General features: G+C 42.7%; 1 protein-coding gene across 1 annotated transcript in view; it reads right to left on the bottom strand.

The window, feature by feature from the left end:
- Window positions 1-13,351, bottom strand: part of RREB1 (ras responsive element binding protein 1) — an 80,858-nt gene that overhangs the window by 61,790 nt on the left and 5,717 nt on the right. The window contains exons 2-5 of the mRNA XM_081087340.1: window positions 12,886-13,008; window positions 12,061-12,273; window positions 6,895-6,984; window positions 5,749-5,912 (exon numbers count right to left, since the gene is read on the bottom strand). Of these exons, the coding sequence (XP_080943466.1) occupies window positions 5,749-5,912; window positions 6,895-6,984; window positions 12,061-12,231 (425 nt within the window). The 5' untranslated portion in view covers window positions 12,232-12,273; window positions 12,886-13,008. The remainder of the gene's footprint in view (window positions 1-5,748; window positions 5,913-6,894; window positions 6,985-12,060; window positions 12,274-12,885; window positions 13,009-13,351) is intronic.

Genomic DNA, 13,351 nt, shown 5'->3' with positions numbered 1-13,351 from the left:
ACTTATGGGATGCAACGAAAGCAATGTTTAAAGGGAAACTTATAGCTGTAAATGCCTATGTTAAAGAAAGTTCTCAAATAAAAAACCTTATCTTCTCTACCTTAAAGCACTGGGAAAAGAACAAAGTAAGCCTAAAACAAGCAGAGTGAGGGAAATAATGTTTATAGCAAAAAATTAATAAAATAGAACACAGAAAAGTAAGAGGAAAATCAACGAAACCAAGTTATTTCTTTGAAAAGACCAATAATGTTGACAAGTGTTTAGCTAGACTAAGGAAAAAAAATAGAAAAGACTCAAATTATCCTATATAATAAAAGCCCAATATGCTAAGTGTCTGGTTGTCTGGTGACTGGTCGACTGTTCAACCAACCAAAGCGTAATATGCTAATGATACGCTAAGGCCGCTCAACCACTCACTATGATGTGCACTGACCACCAGGGGGAAGACAGTCGACTGGTTGACCAGTTGCTATTACGAGCACTGACCACCAGGGGGCAGAGAGTTGACCAGTTGCTATGATGTGCACTGACCACCGGGGGGCAGATGCTCTGACTGGTAGGTTAGCTTGCTGCTGGGGTCCAGCTGATTGGGACTGAGCGAGATGGGCCGGACATGCCCTGGAGCCCTCCCACATCCCTCCCTGGCCGGTCCGATCAGGACTGGGCAGGATGGGGTCAGACACGCTCTGGAGTCCTCCTGTAGTCCCTCAGTGGTCTAATCATGCACTGGTGGGGTCCCTCGGCCTGGCCTGGGCCCTCTCGCACTCTGGGACCCATTAGGGGATGTCTGAGAGCCGGTTTCGGCCTGATCCTGCAGGCCACTCCCTTCGGGAGGGTGCCAGACTCAGGGCACCTCTCCTGATTGGGGCTGATTGGGCGTGAGCCCACAGCAGGCACAGTGGGGCCGGGATGAGCGGGAGCAGCAGGTAGAAGCTGCAGGTGGTGTTGTACTGCGGGTTTTGGCCTGATCCCTGCAGGCCACCCAGAGGGGCCCCATCCATGCACGAATTTGTGTACTGGGTCTCTAGTTAAAATCATAAATGAAAGAAGATACAACACCACTCACTTCACAGAATAAAAAGCATTATGGGGGGGATACTATGAACAACTGTATGCCAACCAATTAGACAACTTATAGAAAACACATAAACTACTAAAACTGACTGAAGAAAAAATAGAAATGTGAACATACCTATCACAAGACACTGAATTAGTAATTTAAAAACTTCTCAGAAAGAAAAGCCCACGTGACTTCACTGGCGAATTCCACCAACTATTTCAAGACTTAATACAACTCTTCACAAAGTCTTTTTAAAAAAAAAGGAGGAACTATATCCTGACTCACTCTATGAAGCTTGTATTAATTACCCTGATACAAAAACCAGATAAGGGTATCATAAGAAAAGAACACTACAGACCAATCTCTCTCATGAATACTGGCAAAAAAATACTGGCAAATCAAATCCATCAATTTATGAAAATAATTATACATTGTGACCAAGTGGGATTTATCCCAGGAATAAAGTTAGTTCAACATCCAAAACTTGACTATCTCAGTAAAATGCAGAAAAAGCATTTGACAAAATCCAACAACCTTTCATGATAAAAATATTCTGCAAACCATGAAAAGAAAGGAACCTCAAACTGATTAAAGGGCATTTATGAAAAACCCACAACTACCATCATATTTAATGGGAAAAGATTGAATACTTTCTTCCTAAGATCAGAAATAAGACAATGATGTCCATTCTCTCCACCTATATTTAACATTGTGCTGGAGGATCTAATGACGGCTAGCAGGCAAGAAAAATAAATGAAAAGGCAACCAGGTTAGTTTCAAAGGAAGAAGTACAACTATCTCTATTTCCAGATGACATGATCTTGTATATAGAAAAGCCTAAGGAATTCACTAAGTAACTATTAGAATGAATCAGCAAAATTGTAGGAAATGAGATCAATATAAAGTCTGAACGGTACTTTTATACACTAGCAACGCACAATCAAACAATGAAATTAGCCCAGCTAGTGGGGCTCAGTGGTTGACCGTCAACCCATGAACCAAGAGGTCACCGGTTCAATTTCCAGTCAGGGCACAGGCCTGGAGTTGCTCAATCCCCAGTGGGTGCAAGCAGGAAGCAGCCAATTGATGTTTCTCTCGCATCGATGTTTCTATCTCTCTATCCCTTTCCCTTCCTCTCTCTCTAGTTGAAAGAAATCCAGTAATATCTACGTAAATGGAAAATATTCCATGATTAAAAATTTAATATTATGATGGCAATGCCCCCAAATTGATCCACACATTTTGCAATCCCTGCAATTATTTCAGTTGCCTTTTTTTGGAAAAAACAAACAAAAACGAACACCTGACAAGCTAATCCTAAAATTCATATAGAAATGCAAGCAACTCAGAATAGCCAAAACAATCTTGAAAAAGATCTAAGTTAGAGGATCCATACCACTAGATTTCAAAACTTACCAAAAAGCAACAGTAATTATTATCATGTTAGCCTCAGGGAAGACATAGAGATCAAGGGAACAGAACTGCGAGTACAGATCTAAATCCTTGTATTTATGGTCAACGAGACAATTCAACGGGGAAAGAAAAGTCTTTCTAACAAATAGTGCAAAAGACTGAACTTGGACCCCTTCCTTACACACTATGCAAATATTAACCCCAAATAGATCATAGATGTAAGCGTAAGAATTAAAATTATATAACTCACACCTATTCCATTTCACACCTATTAGAATAGCTATAATGAAAAAGACAGAGACAAATAGTAACAACTGTTAACAAAGACACGGAAAAATTGGAACCCTCATCCACTGCTGGTGGGAATATAAAATGATGGTATAGCTGCTTTAGGAAACAGTGGGATAGTTCCTCAAAATGTTAAACATGGAGTTACCACATGTCTCAGTAATCCCACTCCTAAGTAGCTACCCAGGAGAAATAAACACATGCTTCCACACGAAAAACTGTTCAATGTTCATAGCAGCATTATTCATAATAGCCAAAAAGTGGAAATGACTCAAATGCCCACCAACTGAAGAGATAAGTAAAATGTGGTACCCACACAATGGCCTACCATCTGACAACAAAAAAGAATGAAGTACTGACACATGCTACATACAACATACAGCAAACTTGAAAACATTATGCTAAGTGAAAGCAGCCAGTCACAGAAGACCATCATTATATAATTCCATTTATATGAACTGTCCAGAATATGAAAATCCAAAGACAGAAAGCAGATTAGTGTTTTCCCAGGGTGGAGGGTGGGAAGTAATGAGAAATGATTGCTTATAGGTATGGGTTTCTTTTGGGGGTGATGAAAATATAAAATTGATTAGAGTGATGGCTGCATTAATTCTGTGAATATACTAAACCCATTGAATTGCATACTTTAGGTGGGTAAAATGTAATGAATAGTATATAAATTATATATCATAAAGATGTAAACAAATAAATAGAAATTTAGTCCAGTGCCAGATGCATAGTGCACTGTAACTTTAGTTATAATTAGAAATTTTTAAAATCAGGTGTGATTGGGCCTAAGACCAGAGATGGCTCATGGAGTATCATAAGCAGTAAATAGTTAGGGCTAAAGCAGCCAGGAGGAGGGAATGCACCCCATTGCCCACTGCCAAATAAGAGCTGGGGAGTCCCCCTGAGCAGGAGATTCAGTAGGACAAAGCAGGGGAACTGCCCCAGAAAGCAACAGGCAACAACACTCTAAGCCCAGATTTTAAGATGGCGAATGTATGAGGGAGTCCTTTTTGGGAGGTATGAGGTAGACAGGAACTGCAGGAAAAACAAAATAAAATGGCAAAGAGAAGGCAAAGTCATCAACAGGCTGATATGGTGACAAAAAAGCTAAAAGCTAAAAGGTAATATGTATTTTAAAATAGCAACAGTATTCACTTCCTTCTTTATACCCAAAACTCGAGAAGAGGAGGAGCAAAGAGAGAAAACTGAACTTTTTATGGGGGGAAAAAAAGTAAAGCACTTTGTAAATATTCTTTAAAATATTGATACCTTTCAAAGAGTCATACTATATTCTAACTTCTAGTGCAGACTGAGAAATTCCTAGGCTTTAAATTATTGCAGTTTTACTTAGAAATGTAAGTAATAGACATGTGCTGAACTCCTTATTTCCTAATCCTCATCTTAGTACAATTACATGGATGATACTAAAAATCTTGTGTTAAAGAGGAGGTAACTGAGGTACATAGGTTAAGTAACTTGTTCAAGAATGGGAAATTTACACGTGGCAGAGCTGAAATTTGAAACCAGGAGCCTAATTTCAGAATCCAGAAATTTACCATTATGTTTGTATGTTCCAAGTATACCATCAGTAGCTCATGAAATGATTTTAGGTGGAATACATGGACCATATCATATTAGTATTTACATGTAATAAAACATCAATTTTACAACATATTTCTTTTGAAATAAATATGAAAAACAAGATGCTGGTCAACTTTTAAAAAGAAAGCAGTATGCCCTGGCCGGTTTGGCTCAATGTATAGAGGGTCGACCATCAGGCTGAAGGGTCCAGAGTTCGATTCCAGTGAAGGGCACGTACCTCAGCTGCAGGCTCCATCTGTGGTCCTGGTTGGGGCACATGTGGGAGGCAACCAATCGATGTGTCTCTCTCACATCGATGATGTTTCTCTTTACCCCTCTCCCTCCACTCTCTAAAAATCAATGGAAAAAATATCCTCAGGTGAGGCTTAACCCCCACCCCACCCCCCAAAAAGAAAGCCTAGAAGAGAATACAGAAAAATAAAAATATCCTGATTTTCTGAGAAGGTAAAATTTTGAGTCCCTTTAAAAAATCTTCCTAGAATTCTAATGTTCCTAAAATGTTTGTGCTAAAACAAAAATATTTAAAAAGTCTTTTCTGCTCTAGCTGGTGCTGCTCAATGGTTAGAGCATTGGCCCATGTGCCCCAGGTTCAATCTCTCTGGCCCCAGTCTGGGTGCTTTCAGGAGGCAACCCATCATATGACTCTCTTACATCAATGTTTCTCTCTCTCTCTCTCTCTCTTTCTCTCTCTCTCCCCTCTCTTTCACTCTGTAAAACTCAATGGAAAACATAACCTTGGGTGAGGATTAACAACAACAAAAAGTCTATTCTAACCCCTCAAAACATATGTAATCATTCTATAAAGTATACTTCCCATGGACTCATACCACAGAATTTTAATATGCCCACCACTGAGTTCCCTCCCACTTCTGAGTGAGCCTCTCTCCCCGTCAGAAGCAAATTCCTGACATTTATTAGATTGTCTATTTCTTCTATCCTCTCTTACCCTAAAGCTCCAGGACCAGGCAACTTAACTATTTATTCAAAGGTCCCAGAGATTTTTCGTAAAAAAAACACCCGCAGGGAACCTAGGATGCATATGCAACTAGTTTTTAAAAGGCAAAGGTTACTGTGCTATTCCTTGAGGGTTCCTCTGTATCTGATAAGCTGCCCACCTCTGGCACCTGAACAAAGAAATAGCAACTGGCAAGGACTTGGTGTTTCACCCTAATCCCCAAAGGGCCAAAGAGCTAGCCCAGGTACTTCTGTTTCCCACGATGAGACACCTTCAATGCTCCGGAGATAGTATGCACACGCAAAAACCATCTCTGGCTTTTCCAGACAGTGAACAGGATTCAGAACTCTTAATGTTTCCAGGCAAGTCCTCTCTCTGATCATGGCTGAGAGGCCACCAGGCCACAGCGGCCCTCACCCACCTGTGCATGTTCCCATTGGTGGTAAAAGACTGGCCACAAACAGTGCACTTGTAAGGCCTCTCGCCAGAGTGCACCAGCATGTGGCGGTCCAGGGAGCTGGCCGAGCTCAGAGACTTCCCGCAGATGCTGCATGAATGGTCTGCCCCTCCGGTGTCCGTGTTGTGCTGCAGAAAGCAATCACCACAGTGGTCACTTAAGATGAGCCAAGACTCAGTAACACAAATTCAAAGCTTTATAATAAAACCAGTAAAGCTTCTCAGCTTTTTTTTTTTTCTGTTTCATTTTAAATATCTTCCTGAATGTCAAGACTGATCAGCAACACAGGCAAATAAAGATTCTGTATGATCTTCTTCTACTTCCATGTTTCGGTTTTGAAAAATACTTCTGCAAGACTCAGAGTTGGAATCTTTGAAGGTCTTTCTTGGAGACACATATGGATGAACTGACCACTCTATTAACACGAACGGGAAGACTGTCAGCTCTACAGCGAACAGGTGAACTGTGGTCCTCACATTGTCAGTCCATTCTTCAAGTGTGATGACTCAGTCTTGCTGCCAGGGAAGAACTGAAATCTGCACAGTTGAGAGAGGTCTGGCCTCTGAAACATGTTAAGAAGGAACATTTCCATCCAAACCCAACTTAGTAAATGATGTTATTTTTTAGCACCACGCTCTAACTTGAATAATGGCACTAGAGTCATCAGTACTTTGTCATGAATCAGTTATAAGAGGTGAGGGAGAAGGAAAATTCTCATAATAAAGAGGAAAAACCAAATGAGATCCCAAATCAAGTTAATGCCCGGCTGCACGACATGAGGCTGGAACAACATAAAGAGCAGGGTGTACACCTACAATTTCCTGTTCTGTAAGGAGTTTGGTTCATACTGACGAGTCACATACCATACAGTCTTCTGCTACATGGGGTCAGTGAACTCGGTATTTGCTAAATTTTGAAAAGGAATTCTGTGTTGATCTGGGACTTTGACACAATCACGCACACAAAAATTATTTCATAACTACCTCGCAAAATAATTGAAATATTAAACTGAAATTAAACACAGCCACAATTCATATACTGATACCAAATCACTTGGTCCTCTCTTAATGAAGAATGATTTAAAACAAAAATATAAAAGCAGTAGCAAACCTGACGAATGTGCATAGTTAACTGGTGCTGTGTAGTGCAAATCTTTTCACACAGGGGGCAGTTGTAGGAAGACTTCTCTTCTTTCATTTCCTGAAAAGACATAATAAAAGGGAGAATCAGTTGCACCTGGTGCCTCTTCTGTCTGCCATGAGCACCTGTGACTCATGGGCCGTAGCAATGAGACGGCTAAGAGGATGGGCTCTGGAGCCTGTCTGGTATGCGCTTGGTCAAGTCACCATCCTGTTGGCCCTCAGTTTCCTCATTTGTAAAATGGGAAAGTAACAGCATCTACCACATCACATTGTGATGAGGATTAATTCAGCTGACACACATAAAGTACTGGACTAGTGCCTGGCACAGGGTAAGTGCTCAATAAATATTAGTATTCTTATTAGACATATACCCTTTAATCATCAGTAATGGCGAAAAATTAAGCATTAAGTCAAGGCAGAGCTAGGAAAGGAATGTATTTCTCCCCAAATCCGACCCAGGCTCCAGCTACTCTTTTCAACCTGTCCTCGGGCCTCCCAAGGACACAGGAGAGGTAATGAAGCTCCCATGACACCTCCTAATGGGGAAGGCCTCCCGGCCCAGATGTGTGCCTAACAGGCACCAAGTTGGCCCTTTTACTCCCTGCTTGACACCGCTCATAAATAGTAAATAAGAATAAGAATGCTGTGATAGCGACTAAAAACCCAAAATGAAGACTCCCACAGAGGCGACAAAAGAACAAGCTTACTGCTTGGGGAAGTGGCCCATTTTATGTTCTCTCAAAACACACAGGACAGGACAAGCTTCCTTGAAGCAATATATTTTACCTTTTTAAGGAAAATGACAAGCTCCTTTACTACCTACACAACTCCTTTCAAAATAATTCCTGGAGCTTTGTCATGGACATGCCTGTCACAACCTTCTCAACACACAATCCCTGAGCACCTCAGGTCTGTCCTCATCCCCAAAACTAACGGGATCAAGGCCTGGATGCCACTCTCAGGAATGTGGAATTGAGATGCTTAGAGACTAAGATCCATGGGTTTCCGAAGATCAGCAGAATCGCCTGGGAGCTTCCTGAGATTTCTAGATCAGACTCACAACAGACTGAGTCAGAATCACTGGGGTGAGGGGAGCCGAGTCCCAGGAATTTGTTTCACAGGCTCCCGGGAGACGTTGGTATGTGCCCAGGTATGGGGTTGACTAGGTTACTAAGTTAGGTGATCAGCAGCACTTGAATTACAGTGCATGTAGGGTTGGGGCCAGACCCAGCAGCACGGCGGGCCCCAGCCACAACGTGCAGCTGGATGTGCTAATGGAGTGGGAGACCAAGCAGCCTGTGAAAGAGGGGAGGGCTGGACCTGCGGGCATTTTCAACAGACCTCTTTTTCCTTGTGCTCATTTGAATGAGTTTCTGTTCCTCGCAAATAACACCAATTATTGAACACTTACTATGTGCTAAACTCTGTACATATAAAAATATCAATTTTTTTTACAACCACTAAAAAAAATAGCCACTATAATGGACCCCATTTTCTGGATGAGGAAACTGGGATACAGAGAGGCAAGTAACCTGCCCCAAATCAGGGAACTATTACATAGATCCAGAATTAAAACTCAGGCCAGCTGCTCAACAGCCCATGCCCTAAACCACTGTTATAGAAGGCTGACAAAAAAAAAAAAAAAAAAAAAAAAGATGAGCTCCAAGGCACAGAAAAGAAACGCCATTGAGGCTGGCTTATGAGAGATGGTGAAAATACAAGTCACCCTGAAGACTATAAAAACAAATGCACCATAAGCCAAACGAGGTGAAGTGCATGCATGATGTCTACTGAATAGCTGCCTATAGTGGTTCTCTGTCTCTCTCTCTTCAAAGACTAGCAAGCCTCGTTTTAAGCACAGTAGTCCCCCCTTATCTGCAGTTTCATATTTCATGGTTTTAGGTACCCATGGGTCAACTACGGTCCAAAAATATTAAACGTAAAATTTCTAAAATAAACTATCCATATGTTTAAATTTCCTGCCGTTCTGAGTAGTATGATGAACTCTCATGCCATCCTGCCCTCTGCTGGGACGTGAATCATTCCTGTGTCCAGCATCCCAGGCTGCATACACTGTCACTCAGTGGCTATCTTGGGTATTCGATTGACTGTTGAGGTATTTCAGTGCTTGTGTTCAAGTCGCCCTTATTTTACTTAGTGATGGCCCCACGGTGCAAGAGTGGTGATGCTGGCAATCGAATGTGCCAAAGAGAAGCCAAAAGATGCTTCCTTACGTGAAAAGGCTTGTATGTATGGGGAAAGTCATAGTAGATATGGGGTTTGGTACCATCTACAGTTTCAGGCATCCACTGGGCATCTTGGAAAGCAGCCCCTGTGGGTAAGTCACCTTTTTCTAGTCTGTGGCACTGGGTCTGAGACCTAGGTATGTCATATACATCTTTCACTCTCAAATTTAAAAAAAAAAGTTACAGCTATCAATTCTAAGGAAGTTGATTAACCCAGAGATAGTAAAAAGCCTGCAAGTGTCACTGAGTCCAGCGACTTGCACTCCTCACAGGGGTATAATGTGTGTCTGGGGTGTCCTACGTTCTCAGCCCAGGGCTACTACACTTAGAATGGAGCTGGCCAAGAACCACCAAACGGAAAAACAAAAAACAAAAGTAGCAATGACAAAATACGAGCACTCACAATCATAATGAAAAATGCCTCACAGCAGGCCAAAATTCAGTCTTGGGTCTTTTTGATGAATTATTAGATTAGCAATACAATATATTAAAATTTTTTAAGCGAAAGATTCATCAGTAGGATATAAATACATGTTAAAAAGTCAAGTCTCCAAGAGACCAGCTCCTTGAGGAGGCAAATAAATAAAAAAAAGAAATCACCTTTCATTCACCTTGAGGGAGAAGCAGACAGAGCAGCTCATGGGGCTACCTGGCACTGCTTCTGGGGCTTATCATGAACTCGGGCCCAAACGTGCTCTGAGCCTGGCAGTGGCATGCCGCAGCCTGTGACTCCAGCCCACAAAATCCACGGTGCTCTGGGGGAAGGAAGGCTGTGAACGCGGATTTAGTTTTCAGTATAAAAGGCAGCATCATGATGCTGGGAGAAGCCCTACTGGAGAATTCTGAACCCAGTTATTGGGGCCACCGTAGTGGAAAGAGCGCACTTCCTGAGCTGACAGATAAAATTAGCAGCTAATGTGATAACTAACCGTTCCATAGCGAAATGCTCTGGCACCCATGCCGGTGTCTGGCTGGGGCTAATCTGCCCTAGAACTTGGTGCTATCGTTCGTGGGACTCCTCCCAGGGCTCCGTGGCAGCCTTCCCCACTCACTCCCAGGTGAGGATGAAGCGCTCTCTCCCCACTGCATTCTGTTTGTTTTTTCTCCTGTGCACTGTCTTTCCCTTTTTACCTCTGTCCCAGACATCCCCTTCAAAAACTGAGCCAGTGCCCCAAAGAACCCAAGGAACCCTGGAGGCACAGGGGGTAGATGACAAATAGCCGAGGCACACACCTGTCCCATGTTCTGCACCACACTTACACAGTCACTCCCAGTTACCACCCAGGGACTGAAGAGCCGTGTGTCCCCTCCTATGGCTCTACTTGTCGTCTCTGAACCACTGGGAAAGGACTGGAGCCCACACTTGTGCCGACTCTGCCTGAGCAGGGCAGTGCCGGGCTACTTAAAGAGGAGGTGATCCCTACCTACCACTTACTCCTGGTAGAACAGCAAAGGAAGACAATGACCTTTCTATCTCATTCATCCCGAAATGCCTGACACCATGGTGCAGTACCTGGCTGGAATTAGGAGCTGGCATATACCATGAAACGAGTGAATGGATGGAGAGACGAACGAACAGATGGATGGACAGACAGTCATGTGAGAGTGGAAATAAACCTTTTCTTCCCAGAGCTAGCACTCCTTCTTGACTCAGGCCACAGTCATGCAGGCTGAGTATTTTCTCAAGGACCCATAGGAAGAGAGGCACGCAGAGACAAGGAAAAAAAGAGAGAAAAAGGTATCAATGCTCCAACCCTAAAACACTGTTTAATTCTGCCAAGCGTTCAGCCTTGAGAAAGGTGTGGAGAAACAGACACTCTCCCATGCTACTGGAGGGATTTTAGGCTGGTACAACTTTTTCTGGAGGGCAAATTATATAGAAAGCCTTAATTAATGTTTTACTTCTAAGAATTGATAGAAAACCATCGTAGGTGTACTCAGACAATTCTGTATAATAACAGTCACTGTAGGATTGTTAATAAAAAAAAATTTAATTTAAAAAATCCCAGCAAGTTTACTTTCATCTCCATTTCTGGTATCTAGACAAATTTAAGACTGCCTGCTCCCTGAGGGTTTGGTATAACCCCATTAAATCCGATAAACCAAAAACTAAATGTGGAGGAATTTGTTCATATCATATGGATTCAGAGAAGAAATGAGAACTGTGTACTCTCTACCTCACTCCTTGAGCTTCGTTGAACATGCTGCTTAACAGGATAGCAACCACTTTGCAAGTGCCCCCTTTGTATGTCAATTAAAAGATCCATCTCATTTCCCAACGGAGGGGACTGGACTTTGACTACATCATTAATCCTCTGTATCCCTGCCCACTCATTTACTCTTTCCTTCTTCTCCTGATCTAATGCCCACTACAAGTTCAAAAGGACTAAATTGCCTCTTATGTGGAATTCTCTGGAGCCAAATTCTGTGCTTTGTCGAGGATGGGAAGCTGGGTAGTAGCCCCAGGACAACCCGTTCTTATTTGTTCCGTAATCTGAAGACACTTAAAAAGTAATCAAGGAGGTGGTTTTAGCAACCAGCTGGGTAAGGAAAGGAACAACATCACAATAGAGAACTAAGTTAAGTTCTTTACCTTGGCCATCAAATGAAGAAAGCTGGCAATCAAATAAAATCACAGGGCAGAGAATCAGGGCATCTTTACCAATATTGACACCACAGCATAGGAAACTTTCTCCATGAAAGGAAATGGAAATAAGCTATGAAAAGTTCGCACTTGAAAAATGATGACCACCTCTGGGTATGTCTGCTTACATCTCAATACACCCACAGGTTTATCCGAGCAAGCTGAGGCTCAAGGGAACATCCTTCTCCCAACGTCTGAGAGACCGAAGTCACCAGACGTCACCACCTCGCCCACAGCAGCTTACCTGGTTCCTTCGGCCAATCCGGTTTGGTCCTGGAGGCTTCGTGGGGGACTTGATGCTCTGGGGGCTCCCGCCATTCTCGGCAACCTTCCCTACACTCATTACCGCTGACATCATGGTGTTGATGGAAGACAAGTCTGAACCTTCCAAGCCAATGGGCGAACTTGACGTCATTGGGACAAGGGTTTAAGCTTCTAAGAAGCCTCTGCCATAAAACTGAAAATCGGAAATTGCTGATATGATCATTGGGAAATTGAGGCTTCTGTCAGAGCCAGGTGGTACTGGCCATGGCTACCACAACTGTAGGTCAGGCCAAAATACCTAAGACCCTCTGCCTTCAATTTAAGTTGACACTCACACCCATAACGACTTAAGCTTTCACCTAAATGAAGTGTTGTCATATCAAAGAATAACCTTACTTCCTTTCTGAGTGTATGCCACTAACACAACTCCCAAAGTCACCTGAGGCAGGTCTCTTTGCCGATACTAATCTTTCATTAGGCAGAGTGGCAAAGGCTGACCAACAATTAGGAAGCCCAGGGAGCTGCCATTTGACCAGCACCTTCCCAATAACCTAACTAACTTATTACTACAGGGATGTTGTAGACCTGACAACTGAGAACCATCAGGTTTCACTTAACTCTGCTGCCACAAGCCAGTGATTTCAATGGGCCCCAGTTGTATAAGGCAATTGAGGTGCCAACCCTATCAAATTGTGACCAAATTTCAAATCAACACAAAAAACACTGCTTCTTAAAAAATACAAATAGGAAATATACCGATACCCCAGAAAATGGACAGAAGAAAATCCAGCCCACTGCCAATTACCTCCATTTCTGCCCCAACTGATAAACTATGAGATTTTCCCTTGCTATAGCTATCATCCACGTGGAGTAGGAAATGAGTCTGTGTTTCACGTTTTTTTTCTTCTCCCGGTATCACTCGTTGACACTGGAAGGGAAGCAAAGGCAAAAAGACTCAGTGCATATATTTTCACTTAGTGAAAGATTGAAGCCATTTATTTGCTGTAAGCTCAGACCACGAAATTCATGAGAACACGGAGCACAAATAAGAGGCAATTCCTAAGTCTTCGTTTTCTTCCAAAACCATATCGTGGTTGACGTCCCCTATAGTGCTGTCATTCTCACTCCCGACAGACAGAACGATTCTGCGGTATTTTACCTTCTGAAGCCTGTGCCTGTGTGTGCGTGTATGTGTAACAAATACCCTTTCATACTCTGCCCCTGGCGTCCTTCCCTAGGTCCGCTGCATTGCTGCAGAGAGACAGGGGCAT

The sequence above is a fragment of the Myotis nattereri genome (assembly GCF_964212035.1).
Source record: "Myotis nattereri genome assembly, chromosome: 3".
Classification (NCBI taxonomy): Eukaryota; Metazoa; Chordata; class Mammalia; order Chiroptera; family Vespertilionidae; genus Myotis; species Myotis nattereri.
This window is presented reverse-complemented; position numbering and strand designations above follow the sequence as displayed.